Source organism: Marmota flaviventris, chromosome 18, assembly GCF_047511675.1.
Source record: "Marmota flaviventris isolate mMarFla1 chromosome 18, mMarFla1.hap1, whole genome shotgun sequence".
NCBI lineage: Eukaryota > Metazoa > Chordata > Mammalia > Rodentia > Sciuridae > Marmota > Marmota flaviventris.
The window spans coordinates 11,320,659-11,343,736 of record NC_092515.1 but is presented as its reverse complement, the minus strand read 5'-3'; the positions used below and the strand labels follow the sequence as shown (position 1 = coordinate 11,343,736).

Below are 23,078 nucleotides of genomic sequence, written 5' to 3'. Positions count from 1 at the left end.
GCAAAAATATCTGGCTGTGTTGGAACAAAGACTCTGGGAGCTAGGAAGGACCATATATAAAATTTGTGTCCTTTAATATGGAAATAGTTAAGTAAAAAGCAGTATATCTTGTGATAAAATATTATGTACCTAGCAAAAATTATGTTTATAAATAATCAGTAAGAAGGAAAAATATAAATGATATAATATTAAGTAATCATTATAATCATGAATAAAAGTACTCAAGAATATAAGTTATATTTGAATACCATTCACTAAATCAGGGTTTTAAAAGACTATCTTTAATCTACCATATCCAAAAGTTATTTTAATTAGTAATCCAGTGAAAGACAGAGGTATAGTCACATTTATTGAGCATCTATTGTGTACCAAATACTATTCTGTTTATGTGCATGTATTTTGTTACACAGACTTTGAAGGTGGCTTACCTACTTCATTTTGACAGTGAACGTGTCATTGTATTGATGAGGGACAGCTACAGGAGGCTCAAGAGCTGGTAGGTATAATTTGTTTCACTGATTTTCAGTGTTAGTGCTGTTTTAGTTCCTTTAATGACTGAATACACTTCTTCTATCATTCAGTTTATTACCTTTGGAAATGTCTTTATATTTCTCATTATGGATTAATGAAAAAAAAATAGTAATCCAGGAGATAGAGATCTCTGAGAAAGAAATTAAAATTATGTCTCTAGAGTTAATCATTCTTAATATTTTATTGTATTTTTATTCAAATCTTTTTTCCTATGAGCTTATGTCTGGTTTTGTTTCACAGAATAAAATCACAGTAATTGGTGAATAAATGAGTTGAAGGCTATTTATATTTTAGCTTAAAAAAGAAATCTAACCCAGATGTGGGTTTTATTTTAACTGTATAATAAAGAGAAAGAGAGGGACGGGGGAGGAAGCATCAGTGATTCCTTTCTTATTTGAAAACCTTCAGGTACTTACAACACTTAGGATTATAGAAATACCATTTAAAAATTACCAGGCTCCTGAGTGTCTCCATGTGGGTTGGTATTTCTGTTTGGTCATTTCAGTGTAGCCTTATATTATGGAGTCAGTTTCCTTCAGAACAGGCGTTCTTCCATTGAGAGCTCCTTAATGGGAATACAAGATGGAATACGTGATTATCTTTAATCTACTGCATTGTTTATTAAAAAGTAATAATACACCAGGCGCAGTGGTGCATACCTGTAATCCCAGCAGCTCCGGAGGCTGAGACACAAGGATCATGAGTTCAAAGCCAGCCTCAGCAAAAATCGAGGCACTAAGCAACTCAGTGAGACCCTGTCTCTAAATAAAATACAAAACAGGGATGGGGATGTGGCTCAGTGGTCAAGTGCCCCTGAGTTCAATCCCTGGTACCTCCCACCCTTCAAAAAATAATAATTTGGGCTGGGGTTGTGGCTCAATGGTAGAGTGCTCGCTTAGCATGTGCAGGATGCTGGGTTCGATCCTCAGCACCATATTAAAATAAAATAAAAAAGTATTGTGTCCAATTACAACTAAAACAAAATATATATATTTTTTAAAAGTAATAATTATGTGAAGAAGAAAAAATTAGTTACCAAGGCAACACAGATGTTTGGGAATTATTTTAAGGGTTACTTCCACATAGCAATAATCTCCAACATTAAGTTATCTTACAAAAATAAAATGTTTAAGGATAGATATTAATAATAGAAGGTAAGGTAAGAAGGACACAGTTGTAAATATTCAAGTAAACCCAAATTTGCATGGTAGAACAAGATTGAACCTCTGGTTAAGTTTTTACTTGACAACTAATCAGGTCATATTTTATTTTATTGTGGTGCTGGGAATTGAACCTAGGAGTAGGAGCACATGCTAGGCAAGTGCTCTATCACTGAGCCACATTCCCAGCCCCCAGGTTGTATTTCATGAGCCATCTTTTTGATCTTCTGGGAGGAAGGTATATTTCCTGAGAACTTGTTTTGCTCATATTATTATTTAGGAAAAATAGTGGGCTCAAGGCTGACCTTTAAAATTTTAATAAGCATTACAAAACAAAACAAAACAAAAAAACCAGACCTGAGAAGCACACGTTTTTACAGTGGGGAAAATGGAAATAGTGGTCTAAGGTCTCTTTTTTATTATAATGGGATAAGGGCTAGTAATATCCCTCATCTTTAATAATAATGGCTAAAGCTTATATTTAAGCAATTATTATATGCAATTCAGAATTTTGTATGGATTTTATGACTTAATCTTCAATGCAGCTATCTGTGGTAGACACTGTTCTCATCCCTCATTTATTGATGAGGAAACAGAGGTACATTGATAATTGGAAATTGGTAACCATCAAGCTCAGATTCATATTCTGAGAGTGTCTGACACCAGAGCCTTTATCTTAATTTCAACATATATATGTGATCAACATTATGCTACAAAGTGGCCTACCTCAATAAGGACTTGGTCATGCATGTCTTTCTTCATCAATTAATATTAGCCAGTATCATCCTAACTAATGAGAGTATAAGGGGTCATAGTTATTAAGCCTTCAGCTTACTATTAAGATAGCTTCTAATTCTTGGGTTTCTGAAACTATTTTTGGTTGAATGACTTTGTGTATATATCCTGAGTACTTCACTGGCTATTTCTTACAGTTACATTTCTAGAAGTGGAATTGTGGGTAAAAATTTGTCCCCAATACAAGACCCTGTGATAGTAATACTTGGGAGCATAACATGCTTAGAATAAGTGTAAGACAGCTAGCAACAAAGGCCAATAGCAGTACAGGTGATCTGCCTTAGGAACTCACCAGAAGGTAACTGTAGGTAACACTGTTAGATCATAACCAACTTTATGGAGGCAAATGGAATTTTTCTGTAAGCCTTATACTTTTTTAGTTTTTAGTCTACTAATGGTAGCTGCAAATTGAATCTACTCGGACTCAACCAGTTTGGCATTTATCTAGAGACTGTCATGTCTAAGATAGGTTCAGATGTATAAACTGGTCTGTCAAGAAGACACAAAAGGACACAGGATCAAGATCTCATCATTCTATAACATTGCTTGGGGACCAGAAAATCAAAGATTGAATGATTTATCTCATATGTGGAAGCTAGAGAATGGGGTGGGGGGGGTGGGAATAAAAAAGGGGATCTCGTGCAAAGAGAAGGGTGACCAATAGAGTATAGGAAGGGGATAGAGAGGGAGGGAGGAGGAGAGGGTGTGGGGATGCACTGGGGAACTAAATCTACCAAATTATGCTATGTCCATGTACAAATATATTACAATGAATCCAGCGTATATATATATATATATATAGTGATAATGTACTAATGAAAATAATAACAATAATCATAGAAGGAGATCAGTAGAGTAGAACAAGTGGGTCAGGGAGAGGAAGGAGAGGAGGGGTAGGGAAGGTACTAGGGAAGGAGATTGAGCAAATTATGTCATGTGCTTGTATCACTGTGGCATCATGAATCCCACTATTACGTGTGACTATAATGTATCAGTAAAAATATAATAATTGTACATATTTAAAAAATATATATATATGTTTATTTTTTAGTTGTAGGTAAACATAATGTGTTTATTTTACTTTACGTAGGGCTGAGGATTGAACCCAGGGCCTTGCACATGCTAAACAAGTGCTCTACTGCTGAGCCACAGCTCCTAATAATTGTACATATTAACCATGTGATGTTTCAATACATGTACACATTATGCAATGTTTAAGCCAGATTAAACATACCTATTTTTGCAAAAAAGTGCAGATCTTTTCATGTTAGTGCCCGAGTTAAAAACAGCAACAATAAACCTTATTTGACCTCCTTTTGTCTCTAGGGCAAACCTTTTTTTTTTTTAAATCAAAGGACATAGTTTATTAGATGAAAAAGATTGCTTGGGGGAATTCAGCCACTTTTCTAGGCAGAACATGGGCATATGTGTAAATCATGGAGTTAACATAGTACACAACCAGGGTTACAACAATTAAGCAGAATATCTAAACAAAAAGAATCTAATGATCACTATGAAAACATTATTAATATACAGATGTGTAACTTTCCAAATTGTTTTCATTTATTGACAACTTATTGTCTTTCTCTATTGATATATGTTTGTATTGTATAAATGTAATCATACTGTATATCCTATAACCTATTTTTTCTATTGACAGTCTATCTTGATTAGAAAAATTTATCAATTTCATATCATGAACGTTCTGTATGCCTCAAAAAGTCAACTTTTTGGCTCCTGAACAATTCCTTGTCCTTGCTGTCTAGCTCCTGAGTTTTGACTAACTTTTTTTAGTCCTGAGCCTAGGAAGGAGGTTCTAGTTTGTACCAAGAGGCCCCTTCTCAGCCTGGAGGGGTGGGAATGGTGGAAGGAAGATCTGCTCTGGGCAGGACTGAGTAGCCTAATCACAGGTCCAGATTAGCATCCCTAGAACCAGGTGCTGCTGGAAAACTTCCTACTGAAGAGCCTTGGGGGCTCTTTGGGACTAGAGTTTAGGTTCCATAAATAGCATGTGGCGTGTGGGGTAGAAGTAGTCATGAAGGAGATTAAAGCTTATGGCAGCTTACGTCAGGATGGGCTCATTTAGGCACAGCTGGTCTAACTCTTCTTTTTACTTCCCCAGTTCTGGCTTTTCTGGATCCTGTGCTTCACCAATAGGGGAATCAATGGATCATTAATTAGCTCTCACAATTCTAAAACCATGACTGATGTAAGTTGGTATTTTTCTCTTCTTGAAATATTCTGAATTTTTTGGTCACATGAATTTTTCCCTTGTACCCTAAAGCTTTCTACCTAACAGAACTCCAACCCTGAACCCACTTATCAAGCCCTTTTGTTCCAGTCAAGATGGTGTTAAATAGCCCAGTGTCCAGCCTCAGTGCCTCTCCCTTTTCCAATCAATGTCTTATTCATTGAATCTAATATTCAACATTTCCTGTGTGCTCAGTCATACATCTTAGATGTAATCTAACAGGATGATTTACTTGAGACTTGACAATAATCCTTAACTTAGTGGAAATCACTTTTCTAATTCAGAGATTTAGAGTACATTTGTGAGTATGCTTGAAAAGTTTTTGTGAATTTTTTTTCATATTCCTTAAAAGGAAAAGATGGCTAGCACTTCACATTTATAAGGAATTTATAGGTTGTAAGTACATGTATACACACTCAATTTTTATTTAATAGAGGAGAAACTGTGATTATTTATATATTTCCAGATAGATCTTGATAGCTGAGTTATTTTACTGCATCTAGGAAGTTTTTTTTTTTTTTCTGCTATAAGAGGATCATTCTAGAATATTGATGTTCTGCTTTGGTTGCCCTGGTTTTCTTATTTTTCCCTAGCTATATCATAGGCTTCCAGACTTACTTGATTGATATATTTTCCAAGTAATACGTGGGTTTTTAGTTTCAGGAATTGGTGACATTCAGGGATGTGGCCATCGATTTCTCTCAAGAGGAATGGGAGTGCCTGGACCCGGCTCAGAGGGACTTGTACATGGATGTGATGTTGGAGAACTATAGTAACTGGGTGTCACTGGGTAAGGTCAACTGCCTGAAATAATTTAGAATCTCTTCTCTGCAACATCACCTTTCTCCACAGGAAATTATAGAGCTATCTTCAAAGAACACAGATGAATTCCAAGAATGTTTCAATACTTTGTTGGGTTAGAGATGGGCTCATTAAGCACCTTGATTTCCCCATCCCTCAGTGAGCTTCACAACTTCCTCTGGCTTTCCCTGCAGTTGCCTCTCTTCTTCAATGACCAAGGGGCTTGGTTTGCATTGGAGGACATTCATTCCATACACCATGGTCAGAGAAACCAGGTCACATGCTGTGTTTACTTCCAGACTCTCTGTAGATGTGGTTCTCCCTCCTCAAAGTGTGGTTCTTTTGTTTGAGGAACCGTAAGAAAGCCAGAACAAAGTTAGTGAAGGAGAGAGGACCAAGAAATTCGTAAGGGAGATCAGTAGGAGCCAGATGATAGGGAGATGTGTTGGTTTTTTGTGAGAATTATAGATGGTTTTCTGAGCTTCAATGTCATGGTTTGGTTGGTGGGCATTAAGTTTTATCTTTTTGTTGTGAACTCCTACGCAAAAAGCATCAGCTTCTTCTGGGGCTGGTCAGAATGCAGCATGTCAGGTCCTAACCCTGACCTGCCAACAGAATCTGCCTTTACATGAGATCTGCCCAGTTATCCTCACACATTCAGGTGAGAAGTGCTGCTCTTGGTTATTTTCTGACTCACATACAAGGAAAACAGCTAGAAAGAGAGACCTGATATACTCTGACTTTTGAGAGCCTCTGCACTTTATTTAGGGGAAGATTCAATGAATAGAATTCATTTAATAGTAAACACATTACTTACAAAAGATTTGAAGTTCAAAGTTCAAACCTATGAACTTTGCGTTGAACATTTTGTTAAATCCTAAAAATGTCTCATGAGATGTGTTGGTTTTCCTCTTAGCAAAATAACAATAATCATGTGCTAATATTAATAGCACTATGCTTTACTATATACCAGGCTCTGTTCTAAGCAGTATAAATACATTATTTAACCCTTATGACAGCTTCAGGTACCATCTGTCTCCATTTTTGGTTGAGAATACAGAGGCACATACATTTGAAACGACTTGCCAAGGTCACAGAGCTGGTAGAAGTCAGTGGCAGGTTCTAAGGTATATGTTCTCAACCACTATCTATTTTCTCTAGAGGCAGAGCCTTGAATGAGTCTAAAACAAGGTCATTTTCTCTTCTCTGAAGTACTTACCAGTACTTTATTTTACCGTTGTTGTAAATTTCACTAAATTTTTTGAGCTAAGAAAATGTCTACACTATTAGGCATTTATTTTCTTGCAAGCAGACACTCCGTTCCTAAGGCAGATATGACTACATTTATTAGAGAAAGGGAAGAGCCCTGGATGGTGTGAGAGGAAGGACAAGCAGTTGGAACCCAGGAGAGGCAAGGCAAGGCAGAGGCAGGGAACATCCTCTCAGGTCACAGAGAAGAAGGAGCACCTGGTATGGGGCTTGGGAAGTTCCCTGTGAAGGACCAAGACCCATGGAGTGAAGACCTGAGACTTAGGATGAAACAGAAATCTCAGTTTGGGCTACCAAAGGAATGTCACTTCTTTTTTTCTCTTTCCACTGCAGAACCCAGGGCCTTGCATATGCTGGGCAAGTGTTATTCCACTTAGCTGCACCCCCAGCCTAGAATATCATCTTCATCCCATTTACCTGTTTTTGTTGTCTTTTCATATTTCCTGCCTATTTCAATGAGGAAAGTATTCTATTTATACTGGTGCAACCATTTTACCTGTATGTTGAATTTAGTTGTGCGTCTAAGTGAGAAGTGAAGATATGTATTCATTTATAAATTCTGCAAATATCGTATTGAGTACCCACTCTTAGCCAGGCATTGCATGGGACTCTATCAATACAGTCATGAACAGGATTGAGAATTTGCCCACTTTCATGCCATTTACCTTATAGTGGGGCAGGAACACAAATAAGTAAGCAACTAAATAAATACTATTCTGTAATTAGTCATGTTGTTCAGGAAAGGTAAACAGTATAAAGGAATAGAAAGCAATGGGGATACTTTTGATAAGATGTTCAGGGAAAGCTTTTTTGAATAAAGACACAGTCTGGAATAGTAAAATATTCTGTCCTATCCTGTTCAAAAATAGCTTAGATGTGTGGTAGGAGGTAGCTAAAAACATGAAAATCAGTGTCTTGAAATCTAAATTATACACAGAGGTGTGGCAAAGTTAAGTTTTTTTGAAGAAAAGAAAAGAAAAGGACTTTCCTCTTACAGAGAGGGACAGTTTATCCCAAGGTCGTTTTCCTTTTGCTATTAGTTCTTTTTGTGTCATTTCATGCTTTTGTTGCTCTTTTCTTACATGATGACATGACATGGCATTTCTGATGCATTTAACCACACTAATATTGTCATAACATCTGAATGACAGTACTTAAAGCTTTACTTTTCCATCTTAAAATAAAGTTGGCAGGGGCTGGGGTTGTGGCTCAGATGTGGAGCACTTGCCTCGAACATTTGAGCCACTGGGTTTGATCCTCAGAACCACGTAAAAATAAAAACAAATAAAATGAAAGTATTGTGTTCATCTACAACTAAAACTATTTTTAAAAATACAGTTAGCAGTATTAGTGTTTTGTAAGATGATGTGTGGCATCATTGATCTTCACCATTGATGTTGATGTTTGAGTTTAGTTGAGTGAAAATGTGTTTTAAAATAGTCAAGAAATAAGTAAACTTAACTGAACTATAACTTAAAGTATTTGCTCTGTTTTATGAATAGCTTCTTAGAAACTAATTATGTCCAAAAATTATTTACTGTCAAGATCATTGTCACTGAGTGTGTTAGAGAACTTATAATTTATTTATTTATGTAGTTAGTTTGTTTTTTGTGCCAGGGAATGAACCCAGGGGTGCTTAACCACTGAACCACATCCCAGCCCTTTTTGTTGTTTGAGACAGTGTCTCACTAAGTTACCCAGGGCCTTGCTAAGTTAATGAGGTTGGTTTTGAACTTGTCATATTTAGGCCTCGGCCTCCTGAGCTACTGGAATAAAAAGCATGTACCACCATGCCTGGCTTTAAAATTATTTAATTAAAGTAAATATGTAGATTTGCATAATTTGCAGCATTATCTGACATTATCAGAATCAATCCTTTCATGCAAATCTGGCTTAGTTTAAATAAATATAAATTTAATTGAGCATGCATTTTTGTCATTGTAAATATTTATGAAAGCAACATTAGCTTCATCTCAGAGTTTGGCAAAGAATGGTCCTGGAAGCCCAAACTACCTGTTTTTGTAATTCAAGGGGAATTGGGATATGCCATGCCTATTTATGTTTATATAACATCTGTGGCTGCTTTCTTGGTAAGAGGGTAGAGTTGAGTAGTTGGGACTGTATGGTCTTTTACAGAAAAAGTTTGCCAAACTCTACTTATCTAATGAGTACGACATATATAGAAAAATCTACATAGCACATAAACTTTTTTTTTATAATAGAACTCTTACACCTTGATATTGTGATAGGCTTTTTTCATTCTGATAATATTCTTGGATTCTCTCTTTTTTTTTTTTAGAGAAAGAGAGAGAATTTTTTAATATTTATTTTTTAGTTTTCGGCAGACACAACATCTTTGTTAGTATGTGGTGCTGAGGATGGAACCCGGGCCGCACGCATGCCAGGCGAGCGTGCTACCGCTTGAGCCACATCCCCAGCCCTAGCACATAAACTTTTGAAGTTGTTTTACAAACTTTAAAAACCTAATAGCAATGCTTTTTTTTTTTATCTTATAAACAGAGCTATTACTTTAACTGGGAATCAAACCCTTTTTCCTTAGATATAGCTCTAGCAAGCATCAAAGATTTTCTTAAAGATCTATAACACTTTAAACACTGGGAGTCAATTTTTTCTGTCTTAAAAAATTGTTTCAAGTTGGGCCATGGCCCCAGCACCTGGTCCAGAAAGAGGGCCTAGGACACATCTCTGTCCCTTCTGCTACCCTGTGCTCCCTGCCATTCCTCTGTTATCTGCTCAGCTGCAGGCACCACTGGGGACTACATAGGTAAAGTATCGCAAGTAAGGGCACAGGTGTGGACACCTCCCACCAGACTCACTAGGAAGAGGCCAACTCCCGGATCCAACATGGCGGCGAGAGGGGAGGCAGCGCTTTCAGTACCTCCTCAACAACAGGGTCAGAGAGACGCATGGATACGCTTAGATTCGACCTGCTGAGAAACTCCTAGCAAAATTCCACTAAAGAGAGACCGGCCGAGAATCGGTAGGATTTTTGGAGGTGACAGTTTGTGCTAGAAGAGTGAATCTCCGCCACGCAGCGCAGAGGTCCAGACCCGCCAGCCGCTGCCCGCGCGACTCGGCGACTGTCGGCTGCCTGCACCGGCCCCCGCGTCAGGGCGGATAGCCTCTGAGGCGCAGCGCAGCAGGAGCGGTGCAGGGACTCTAGGAAGAGGTCTCTCGCCAAGCCTTCATGAAATAGCGAACCGGGAGCTGAAACCAACCAGAGACAGACCAGTCCCACCCCTCCCTTCGGACACTCCGGCAAGGAGCCTGGGGCCCGCCATAGCAGAGAGGTGACATCACCAAAGTTCCGCCGGCAGAATTCCTTCCCAGCGGAATCCACGTTAGCAGGTGTGTGACTCCCACCCCCTCCAGATACAAGCAGCCAGGAAACCTTGGGAATCTCTCCGGGGGCGTGTCTGTAGGGAAGCAGAGGGGATTCCAGATCCCCACCTCCCCTTAACACCAGCGGCGACACCCAAGATCTTAGCCGCCAGTTTCTGGGGGCGTGCCCACCAAAGGGGTCTGGAAAAATTAAACTGTTGGTTCCCAGATCACCCCACCACAGCACTGGGGCTTAGATGAATGACAGAGAGGGTGTTCATCGTTCGGGATATAGGACACGCGGTGGGGCTGCAAGTGTAATCAGATCCTTGGGGAACCGCCTCTGGTGAACAGGACCTGGCTGGCTGGCTGGGAGGAGGAACAGGGGGAGGGGCCGGATAAGTGAAAGGGCTCTGGACTAACAGGATTGAGAGACTCCCAGGAGCCACCGTACAGGGATTTCTGTCAGCACATAGAGGGCAGAAACTCGGCTCAGAGGGCACAGCTCCGCCTATCGGAAGAGAAGAAAATGGGATTCAGCCATAGAACAGGGGATGCCAGCATGGCAGAGATCTGATGTCATCGGAGAGCGGCCGAGGAGAGAACTTCATCGGTGCCAGCGGTGACGGAAACAGTTGGTCCCCTGGTAGGGAGGGTGAGTCACAGATACCCGAGTCTCTCTCGCTTTGTCGTTGAGCCAGAGGGGAGGAGCGGGGCCACCGCCCTCGCCCGCAAGGTAGGCAGACCTGCGACCAACCTGCAGATCAGGCCCAGCGGTCTGCAGGCGTGGTAGGAGGGGCAGGGCAGAGCCGCCGCCTGCGCCGGCAAGGTAAGCAGACCTGCGACAGACCGGCGGATCAGGCCCAGCGGCCTGCCAGCGTGGTACACACTTCACCCCAACTGGAGTAGGGGCAGAGCAGAGCCTTCGCCCGCGCCCAGATCAGGCCCAGCGGCCCGCCTGTGTGGTGGTCAAGTGACCCCAATTGGAGTGGGGGCGGAGCGGAACTGACACCCGTGCCCGCAAGGTGGGCAGACTGGCGACCAACCTGCAGATCAGGCCTAGCGGTCCCCGGGCGTGGTAGGAGGGGCAGCGCAGAGCCTTTGCCCCCACCTGCAAGGTAGGCAGACCTGCGACAGAACAGTGGATCAGGCCCAGGGGTCCGCGGGCATGGTAGACACCTCACACCAATTGGAAGAGGGGCAGAGCAGAGCCCCCGCCCGCACCTGCAAGGGAGACTTTTCAACTATACAAGAGCAATATAAATATATAGGGGGGGGGGAAATTTCAAAAACACAACAGTTTCACCAAGAAGAAAGAAACGCAAGCAGTATGAAAAGACAAGGAAAGAAAGGACCACAAGCAATGCAGGTCAACTCAACTTTAGAAGAGGTAACAGCTGCAGCAGATGGAATGTCAGATAAAGAATTCAGGATATATATGCTTCAGATGATCTGGAGTATCAAGGAAGACATTAGACAGCAAAATCAGACAATGAAAGATCACTTCGACAAGGAATTACACAAACAAATCCAGGAAGCAAAGGATCAACTATACAGGGAGATAGAGGTTATAAAAAACAAACAAACAGAAATCCTAGAAATGCAGGAAGCAATAAACCAACTTAAAAACTCAATTGAGAATACTACCAGCAGAGTAGAACACGTAGAAGATAGAACATCAGACAATGAAGACAAAGTATTTCAACTTGAAAAGAACATAGACAGCTCAGCAAGACTGTTAAGAAACCATGAGCAGAACATCCAAGAAATATGGGATAACATTAAGAGACCAAACTTAAGAGTCATTGGGATACAGGAAGGTATAGAACTCCATACCAAAGGAATGAGCAATTTATTCAATGAAATAATATGAGAAAACTTCCCAGACTTGAAGAATGAGACAGAATCCCAAATTCTAGAAGCCTACAGGACGCCGAATGTGCAAAATTATAAGAGATCCACACCTAGACACATTATAATGAAGATGCCCAACATACAGAATAAGGAGAGAATCTTAAAAGCTACAAGAGAAAGGAAGCAGATTACATTTAGGGGCAAGCCAATCAGGATAACAGCTGATCTTTCAACACAGACTCTGAAAGCTAGAAGATCCTGGAATAACATATTTCAAACACTGAAAGAAAATGGGTTCCAACCAAGAATTGTGTATCCAGCGAAATTAAGCTTCAGGATGGAAGATGAAATTAAAACCTTCCACGACAAACAAAAGTTAAAAGAATATGCAGCTAGAAAACCATCTCTTCAAAACATCCTCGGCAAAACATTACAGGAAGAGGAAATGGAAAATAACAATGAAAACCAACAGTGGGAGGTAGGACAGTAAAGGGGGGGGGGAATAATCATAGAGGAAAACAAACCATGTTTAGTAACATAAATAAACAAATATGGCTGGAAGAACAACCCATATCTCAATAATAACCCTAAATGTTAATGGCTTAAACTCACCAATTAAGAGACACAGGCTAGTAGAATGGATCACAAAACAAGACCCAACAATATGCTGCCTACAGGAGACGCATTTGATAGGAAAAGACATACATAGGCTGAAGGTGAAAGGTTGGGAAAAATCATATCACTCATATGGACTTTGGAAACAAGCAGGAGTGTCCATACTCATATCAAATAAAATAGATTTCAAGCCAAAGTTAATCAAAAGGGATAAAGAGGGACACTACATACTGCTTAAGGGAACCATACACCAACAAGACATAACAATCATAAATATATATGCCCCAAACAATGGTGCAGCTATGTTCATCAAACAAACTCTTCACAAGTTCAAGAGTCTAATAGACCACCATACAATAATCATGGGAGACTTCAATACACCTCTCTCGCCACTGGACAGATCTTCCAAACAAAAGTTGAATAAGGAAACTATAGAACTCAATAACATAATTAATAACCTAGACTTAATTGACATATATAGAATATACCACCCAACATCAAGCAGTTACACTTTTTTCTCAGCAGCACATGGATCCTTCTCAAAAATAGATCATATATTATGTCACAGGGCAACTCTTAGACAATATAAAGGAGTAGAGATAATACCATGCATCCTATCTGATCATAATGGAATGAAACTGAAAATCAACGATAAAAGAAGGAAGGAAAAAGCATACATCACTTGGAGAATGAACAATAGGTTACTGAATGATCAATGGGTTATAGAAGACATCAAGGAGGAAATTAAAAAATTCTTAGAGATTAATGAAAACACAGACACAACATATCGGAATCTATGGGACACATTGAAAGCAGTTCTAAGAGGAAAATTCATTGCTTGGAGTTCATTCCTTAAAAAAAGAAAAAACCAACAAATAAATGATCTCATACTTCATCTCAAAATACTAGAAAAAGAAGAGCAAAACAACAGCAAAAGAAGTAGAAGGCAAGAAATAATTAAAATCAGAGCTGAAATTAATGAAATTGAAACAAAAGAAACAATTGAAAAAATTGACAAAACTAAAAGTTAGTTCTTTGAAAAAATAAAATCGACAGACCCTTAGCCATGCTAGCGAAGAGAAGAAGAGAGAGAACTCAAATTACTAGCATACGGGATGAAAAAGGCAATATCACAACAGACACTTCAGAAATACAGAAGATAATCAAAAATTATTTTGAATCCTTATACTCCAATAAATTAGAAGATAGTGAAGGCATAGATAAATTTCTTAAGTCATATGATCTGCCCAGATTGAGTCAGGAGGATATAGACAATCTAAACAGACCAATATCAATTGAGGAAATAGAAGAAACCATCAAAAGACTACCAACTAAGAAAAGCCCAGGACCGGATGGGTATACAGCAGAATTTTACAAAACCTTTAAAGAGGAACTAATACCAATACTTTTCAAGCTACTTCAGGAAATAGAAAAAGAGGGAGAACTTCCAAATTCATTCTACGAGGCCAACATCACCCTGATACCTAAACCAGACAAAGACACTTCAAAGAAAGAAAACTTCAGACCAATATCTCTAATGAACCTAGATGCAAAAATCCTCAATAAAATTCTGGCGAATCGGATACAAAAACATATCAAAAAAATTGTGCACCATGATCAAGTAGGATTCATCCCTGGGATGCAAGGCTGGTTCAATATACGGAAATCAATAAATGTTATTCACCACATCAATAGACTTAAAAATAAGAACCATATGATCATCTCGATAGATGCGGAAAAAGCATTCGACAAAGTACAGCATCCTTTATGTTCAAAACTCTAGAAAAACTAGGGATAACAGGAACATACCTCAATATTGTAAAAGCAATCTATGCTAAGCCTCAGGCTAGCATCATTCTGAATGGAGAAAAATTGAAGGCATTCCCTCTAAAATCTGGAACATGACAGGGATGCCCTCTTTCACCACTTCTGTTCAACATAGTTCTTGAAATGCTGGCCAGAGCAATTAGACAGACGAAAGAAATTAAAGGCATAAAAATAGGAAAAGAAGAACTTAAATTATCACTATTTGCAGATGATATGATTCTATACCTAGCAGACCCAAAAGGCTCTACAAAGAAACTATTAGAGCTAATAAATGAATTCAGCAAAGTGGCAGGATATAAAATCAACACGCATAAATCAAAGGCATTCCTGTATATCAGCGACAAATCCTCTGAAATGGAAATGAGGACAACCACTCCATTCACAATATCTTCAAAAAAAATAAAATACTTGGGAATCAACCTAACAAAAGAGGTGAAAGACTTATACAATGAAAACTACAGAACCCTAAAGAGAGAAATAGAAGAAGATCTTAGAAGATGGAAAAATATACCCTGTTCATGGATAGGCAGAACTAACATCATCAAAATGGCGATATTACCAAAAGTTCTCTATAGGTTTAATGCAATGCCAATCAAAATCCCAACGGCATTTCTTGTAGAAATAGAGAAAGTAATCATGAAATTCATATGGAAAAATAAAAGACCCAGAATAGCAAAAACAATGCTAAGCAGGAAGTGTGAATCAGGCGGTATAGCGATACCAGACTTCAAACTATACTACAGAGCAATAGTAACAAAAACAGCATGGTACTGGTACCAAAACAGGCGGGTGGACCAATGGTACAGAATAGAGGGCACAGAAACCAATCCACAAAACTACAACTATCTTATATTTGATAAAGGGGCTAAAAGCATGCAATGGAAGAAGGATAGCATCTTCAACAAATGGTGCTGGGAAAACTGGAAATCCATATGCAACAAAATGAAACTGAATCCCTTTCTCTCGCCATGCACAAAAGTTAATTCAAAATGGATCAAGGAGCTTGATATCAAATCAGAGACACGCCGTCTGATAGAAGAAAAAGTTGGCTACGATCTACATACTGTGGGGTCGGGCTCCAAATTCCTCAATAGGACACCCATAGCACAAAAGTTAATAACTAGAATCAACAAATGGGACTTACTCAAACTAAAAAGTTTTTTCTCAGCAAAAGAAACAATAAGAGAGGTAAATAGAGAGCCTACATCCTGGGAACAAATCTTTACTCCTCACACTTCAGATAGAGCCCTAATATCCAGAGTATACAAAGAACTCCAAAAATTAGACAATAAGAGAACAAACAACCCAATCAACAAATGGGCCAAGGACCTGAACAGACACTTCTCAGAGGAGGACATACAATCAATCAACAAGTACATGAAAAAATGCTCACCATCTCTAGCAGTCAGAGAAATGCAAATCAAAACCACCCTAAGATACCATCTCACTCCAGTAAGATTGGCAGCCATTATGAAGTCAAACAACAACAAGTGCTGGCGAGGATGTGGGGAAAAGGGTACACTTGTACATTGCTGGTGGGACTGCAAATTGGTGCAGCCAATCTGGAAAGCAGTATGGAGATTTCTTGGAAAGCTGGGAATGGAGCCACCATTTGACCCAGCTATTCCCCTTCTTGGTCTATTCCCTAAAGACCTAAAAAGAGCATGCTACAGGGACACTGCTACATCGATGTTCATAGCAGCTCAATTCACAATTGCAAGACTGTGGAACCAACCCAGATGCCCTTCAATAGACGAATGGATTAAAAAAATGTGGCATTTATACACAATGGAGTATTACTCTGCATTAAAAAATGACAAAGTCATAGAATTTGCAGGGAAATGGATGGCACTAGAGCAGATTATGCTAAGTGAAGCTATTCAATCCCTAAAAAACAAATGCCAAATGTCTTCTTTGATATAAGGAGAGTAACTAAGAACAGAGTAGGGACGAAGAGCATGAGAAGAAGATTAACATTAAACAGAGATGAGAGGTGGGAGGGAAAGGGAGAGAGAAGGGAAATTGCATGGAAATGGAAGGAGACCCTCAGGGTTAGACAAAAGAACATACAAGAGGAAATGAGGGGAAAGGGAAAAATAATACAAGGGGGAGAAATGAAGGTCAGTAGAGGGGGTAGAGAGAGAAGAGGGGAGGGGAGGGGAGGGGGGATAGTAGAGGATAGGAAAGGTAGCAGAACACGACAGTCACTAGTATGGCAATATGTAAATCAATGGATGTGTAATTGATGTGATTCTGCAATCTGTATTTGGGCTAAAAATGGGAGTTCATAACCCACTTGAAGCAAAGTGTGAAAGATGATATATCAAGAACTATGTAATGTTTTGAACAACCAACAATAAAAAAAAAAAAAAAATGGAAGAGGCCAACAGCACCTGTTATATCTGGCTTTTCCCCAAGGCCATTATATCAACAGTAGGGGATTGGGAAGGGCAGACATGAACCCTGGGAACACTCTGGTGTACTGGGGAGAAAGAAGGGCTCAAGCTTGAGGCCCAAATCTTTTGTGTCCCTGTGTCTTTCTCAGTCTCCGTTGTGTCTAGGAGATGGTGAGCTGGTTGGGTGCCAGTGGATCCCAGCCAGATTACCTGAGGATTGTCTTCCCACCCACCTTCCATCATGACTGGGTTCTGATGATTGCCCTACCTGAGGGTTCACAATCCCAGTTTTGCAGAATGAAAATCAATCATATTGATACAATGGCAATAAATAAATTATAAAAATTAAAAATAAATAAAATAAAATAATTATTGAATTATATTTTTAAAAGTTTATTTAAGCACTTGTTAGTCTCTATAAATGTAGCTCCTTAGATTTTAAAAATTTAAAAAATTTTCTCCTTTGTATTCTAGAGCGGAATTGAAGAAGCATGTTAAAATTTAAAATCTGCTAAAAATGGCTACTGTAGTTCTAAATTATCCTGAATGAAAGGCTGCCACTTTGTTGGATATGCCTGGGAGTTAAGAAAAATAGTGCATATACATATAAAATGATGAATGCTCTAGAGTTGTTGTTTTGTGCTTGCAGATATTTCATTTAAATCAGAGCATATACAAAGGCATTATTTCTTTGAGGAGATACCAGTGATGTAAAGACTGATGAAGAGGGCTGGGGTTGTGGCTCGGTGGTAGAGCACTCGCCTAGCATGTGCGAGGCCCTGGGTTCGATCCTCAGCACCACATAAAAATAAATAAATAAAATAAACAAATAAATAAATGGTATTGTGTCCAACTACCAAAAAAAAAAAAAAAAAAAAAAAAGACTGATGAAGAACATTTTGCCAACTGTATGGTCAGGGCAGTCTAGCAGTGTGGTAAATCACTATGAATCTACATGGTGATCAAATTCTTACTATTAGGAACTTCAGCTGATTATGTTTTGTATAACCTGGTCAAAGTTTTCAGTAACATCTAGATTGTTTTGTTTTCCTCTTGCCAAAATCTCCTGAAAGACTTTATTCACTCCAGAGTTTGTTGCCTGAATTTCCAAACCTGATATACTGTTTGATTATTTGTGTGCAATTTATTAGGAGATAAGGAATGATCTCTACTTTCTAATTGGCTTATGTGCATACTGGGTCATAGAGCCCAATGTAGCTGATTCACAGGAAATTATTGTGTCACTTTCTATACCTTATACTTGGCACGAGTCATTGACTGTGGATTTTGCTGTCTGTAATCAAAATTTGAGCCACACCCTATTCCATGGCAAGATCACAATTCATGCCTAGCAAGGGACATTGGATAACCACCCCCAGGAACATAAGGGCTTGACTGATGGAAGGTCACATTTTGGTTTAAGAGACTATCTGCATGGCTTCTCAATGTGATCTCTGAATTCTCCCCAAAACTATCAGATCATTAAGATCACAAGAGCTGAAAAATAAAAATAATTTGTTTAAAAAGGGATAACCTTGATTCTCAGGAGTAAGTTCAGTAAGTCTCCTAATCCAGTTTACTTATGGAAAGTATTATCTTAGATCCCTCCCAAATCCCCTTCTGCACTGTAGAAGTTTTTGTTTTTCTGGTAAAGGAAATAAAGAGATGTGTTTTTTTTTTCCTTTCAGATTTGGACTCAACATATGAGACCAAAAATATATTTTCAGAAAAGGACATTTTTGAAATAAAATTTTCCCGCTGGGATACAAAGGAAGAAAGTAAAACCCTGGGCCTTGAGGCATCCATTTTCAGAAATAATTGGAAGTGCAAAAACAAATTTGAAGGACTACAGACACATCAAGGGGGATACTTAAGTCAAATGATTATCAGCTATGAAAAAATACTCACATACAGAAAAAATAAATCTCTTATTCAACAGGAAAGAATTCATGATAGAGAGAAACCATGTGTTTGTAAGGAATGTGGAAAGACTTGTAGTCATGGCTCAAAACTTGTTCAACATGAGAGAACTCATATAACTGAAAAACGCTTTGAATGTAAAAAATGCGGGAAAAACTTTTTTAGTGCCTATCAACTGAGTGTGCATCAGAGATTTCATACTGGTGAGAAACCCTATGAATGTAAAGAATGTGGCAAGACCTTCAGTTGGGGATCCAGCCTTGTTAAACATGAGAGAATCCATACTGGGGAGAAGCCCTATGAATGTAAAGAATGTGGGAAAGCCTTCAGTCGTGGCTATCACCTTACTCAACATCAGAAAATTCATATTGGTGTGAAGTCTTATGAATGTAAGGAGTGTGGGAAGGCGTTTTTTTGGGGTTCAAGCCTTGCTAAACATGAGATAATTCATACAGGTGAGAAACCTTATAAATGTAAAGAATGTGGGAAGGCCTTCAGCCGTGGCTATCAACTAACTCAGCATCAGAAAATCCATACTGGTAAGAAACCTTATGAATGCAATGTTTGTGGAAAGGCTTTTTGTTGGGGTTATCAGCTCACTCGACATCAAATATTTCACACTGGTAAGAAACCCTACCAATGTAATGAATGTGGGAAGACCTTTAATTGTGGATCAAGTCTTGTTCAACATGAGAGAATCCATACAGGTGAGAAGCCTTATGAATGCAAAGAATGTGGGAAAGCCTTCAGTCGTGGTTATCGTCTTACTCAACATCAGAAGATCCATACTGGTGAGAAACCTTTCAAATGTAAGGAATGTGGAAAGGCCTTTAGTTGGGGTTCAAGTCTTGTTAAACACGAGAGAGTCCATACTGGTGAGAAATCCTATGTATGTAGAGAATGTGGGAAAGCCTTTGGTAGCAGGTATCAGCTTACTCAACATCAGATATTTCATACTGGCAAGAAGCTCTACCACTGTAAGGAATGTGGGAAGACCTTTAACTGTGGATCAAGTCTTGTTCAACATGAGAGAATTCATACTGGTGAGAAGCCTTATCAGTGCAAAGAATGTGGGAAAGCCTTCAGTCGTGGCTATCATCTTACTCAACATCAGAGGACCCACACTGGTGAGAAACCTTTCAAATGTAAGCAATGTGGAAAGGCCTTTAGCTGGGGTTCAAGTCTTGTTAAACATGAGAGAGTCCATACTGGTGAGAAATCCTATGAATGTAAAGAATGTGGGAAAGCCTTTGGTAGTGGCTATCAACTTCAGGTTCATGAGCAATTTCATTCCAGTGAGAAACTTTATCAACATGAGGAATTTGGGGAGACCTTTACTCATAGTGCAAACTTGGATCAACTTGAGAGAACTCATGGTAACAACAAACCCTGTAGATATAAAGATGTGGGGAGGCCTTTATGTGGACAACTTGCTCAGACAAGAAAATTGATCCTGGAGAAAACTTGTAATTGAAAAGATATGAGAGAACTTGTTAAACATGTTCAAGTCTTGTTAAACACGAGAGAGTCCATACTGGTGAGAAATCCTATGTATGTAGAGAATGTGGGAAAGCCTTTGGTAGCGGGTTTCAGCTTACTCAACATCAGATATTTCATACTGGACAGCTTAACATGAGCAGAAAGCTTACTCCAAAGAAACCATATGAAAGAAACCATATGAATGTATGCCAGGCAATGGTGGCACATGCCTGTAATCCCAACTACTCAGGAGGCTGAGGCAGGAAGAACTCAAATTGAAGGCCAGCCTGGGTAATTTGGTAAGACCCTACCTCAAACTAAAAAATAAAAAGGACTGGGGTTGTAGCTCAATGGTAGAGCACCCCTGGGTAGGAAAAAAGAAAAAGAAACTCTGTGAATGTAAGGAATATGCAAAAGCTTTTCCTTATGTGTATAGACAGTTTACTTGTCATCAGCAGATACATACTAGTGAGAAATATTTTGAATATAAGGAATATGAAAAGACATTTAGATTTTTGTGTGATCTTAATGAACATCAATTTATATTGATGTGAAACCATTTCCATGTAAGACGTGAAGATCTTTATTCATGGCACAAAGTCTAGTAAACATCAGAGAGTTAAACAAGTTAGAAGCTGGACGAGGTGGTGCATGCCTGTAATCCTAGTGGCTTGGGAGGCTGAGGCAGAAGGAACACAAGTTCAAAGCCAGCCTCAGCAAAAGCAAGATGTTAAGCCACTCAGTGAGACCCTGTCTGTAAATACTAAATATGGCTGGGGATGTGGCTCAGTGGTCAAATGCCCCTGAGTTCAATTTCAGGTACCAAAAAAAAAAAAAAAAAAATGTTAGAAATACTTTAAAATGGTAAGGAATCTGGGAAGGATCTGAATTTAATTCAGTTCTTGCTTTCAGAGAATTCATACTGCTATGAAATATACTGTATGTCTGTAAGAAATCTGGGAAGGCATATAGACATGGTTAATATTATAGAACACATCAGAAACTTCATCCAAATGAGAAACTCTTTGAATTAAAACTGTAGGAAGGGTATCACTTGTTCACTCACCACCTAGTATTCTACACATCTGCAATTTCAATAATTACGTTTGACACAAAGTAAAAACTTGAGTGTTATAATAGGATCCATCCTTCCTGATCAGTTAGTAGTCTACCCCCACCCACACCATTCCCAAGGTACATATTTGTATGTTAACCAGAAGATGTGGAGATGATGTCTTATAGCACTGAAATGATGTCTCAAGAATGCTTACTAATACTTGACAAAGAAGGGATATTCTTTCGCTAAAGAGGCTTATGAAGTAGCATCTACAAAAACTCTTTAGGAAAAATTAAAAGAACCTCATCAGCTTAAAAAAGAACTGGTGAGTATTCTGGTAAAGAAAATTGTTCAAGTTTTTTTTTTTTTTAGTTTTAGGTGGACACAATATCTTTATTTTATTTTTATGTGGTGCTGAGAATCGAACCCAGTGCCTCACGCATGCCAGGAGAGCACGCTACCACTTGAGCCACATCCCCAGCCCCTCAAGTTTGTTTAAACTGGTGTATTCCAAACTTAACCATGGAAATACTGATTCTTATTAACTACATCAGGAAATGCTATCATAACCAAAATAGGCTCTTAAAGTTAGAAATTTCAGCCACCAAGTCTAGATGTTAGCTTTGATGGACTGGCATCCTCATGCTTTCAAAATGGCTGCCTTCTGCTAATGTTTTCTCTTATTTGTGAATAAAAATGTTTCTTACAGGGGCTGGGGTTGTGGCTCAGCAGTAGAGCATTGGCTTAGCACGTGTGAGACCCTGGGTTCGATCCTCAGCACCACATAAAAATAAATAAAACAAAGGTATTGTGTCCAATTACAACTAAAAAATACTTAAAAAGAAATGTTTTTTACATCTAGGTAGGATTGGCTCCTGAGTTTTATCAAAAGCCATTTCATCTCTTTCTGCACTTGTGTAATATTTGTTAATCTGATAAGTTATAATGACATTATTTAACTCTTTCCTCATTCCTGCATATACCCAGATTAGTCATTGTACATCATTCTGATGCATTACTTGATTTCATTTGCTTCTATTTTACTTAGGATTTTGTATCTCACAGTGAGGTTGCATTAATAGTTTTCATTTTTTGTTGCCTTTTTTTTTTGTTTGATTTGGAATTGCAATTACCTGTTCTTTAAATTATATGATCATTGGGTTGTTTTCTTTTGAAAAACAGTCTTAATCTCTTGTCTAGTTTCATTTGTTGCCTTTTTTTTTTTTTTTTTGAGTACCCAACACAATTCCTTGTCGGAGGCTTCCTAGAGATGTAGTACCAGCTAAGACCCACATAAAAGAAGCATCCTGATGTGGCCTCTCATGGAAAAATCCTTCATTATATGATCTTGAGAATACTAGATTGGGAAGTCAGAGCTCCTTATGGGTCTGTATGATCACCCGTGCATGTGTTCTTTGGAGCACATAAAGAAACATTTCATATATATATATTTTAGATGTTGAGAGACCTTTATTTTGTTCATTTATTTATATGTGGTGTTGAGAATTGAGCCCAGTGCCTTATGCATACTACGCAAGTAGGCAAGTGATCTACCACTGAGCCACAACTCCAGCCCAAGGAAACATTTCTTGCTATGAAGATTGGGAGTGGGATTTCTGGGATTGGGTTGTGCATATCCCTGTGTTGAACTTTAGTAGTTGAGTCCTACCAAAGTTTAAATCCTTCTAAACAGATTTCCAAACAAATGTGCTGACTGACACCTATGACCAGAACTGTGTGAATATTCTTATTTTGCCACATCTGGTGAGTACTTGACATCA

At 38.8% G+C, this 23,078-nt stretch overlaps 1 protein-coding gene across 1 annotated transcript; it reads left to right on the top strand.

Moving 5' to 3' along the window:
- The first annotated feature begins 452 nt into the window (after nucleotides 1-452).
- Nucleotides 453-23,078, top strand: Znf283 (zinc finger protein 283). Its single transcript, XM_071604589.1, is given in 5 exon segments — nucleotides 453-496; nucleotides 4,609-4,695; nucleotides 5,395-5,527; nucleotides 18,530-20,158; nucleotides 20,161-23,078. Coding segments are annotated over 4 exon segments (1,842 nt in total). The 5' UTR covers nucleotides 453-496; nucleotides 4,609-4,686; the 3' UTR covers nucleotides 20,232-23,078.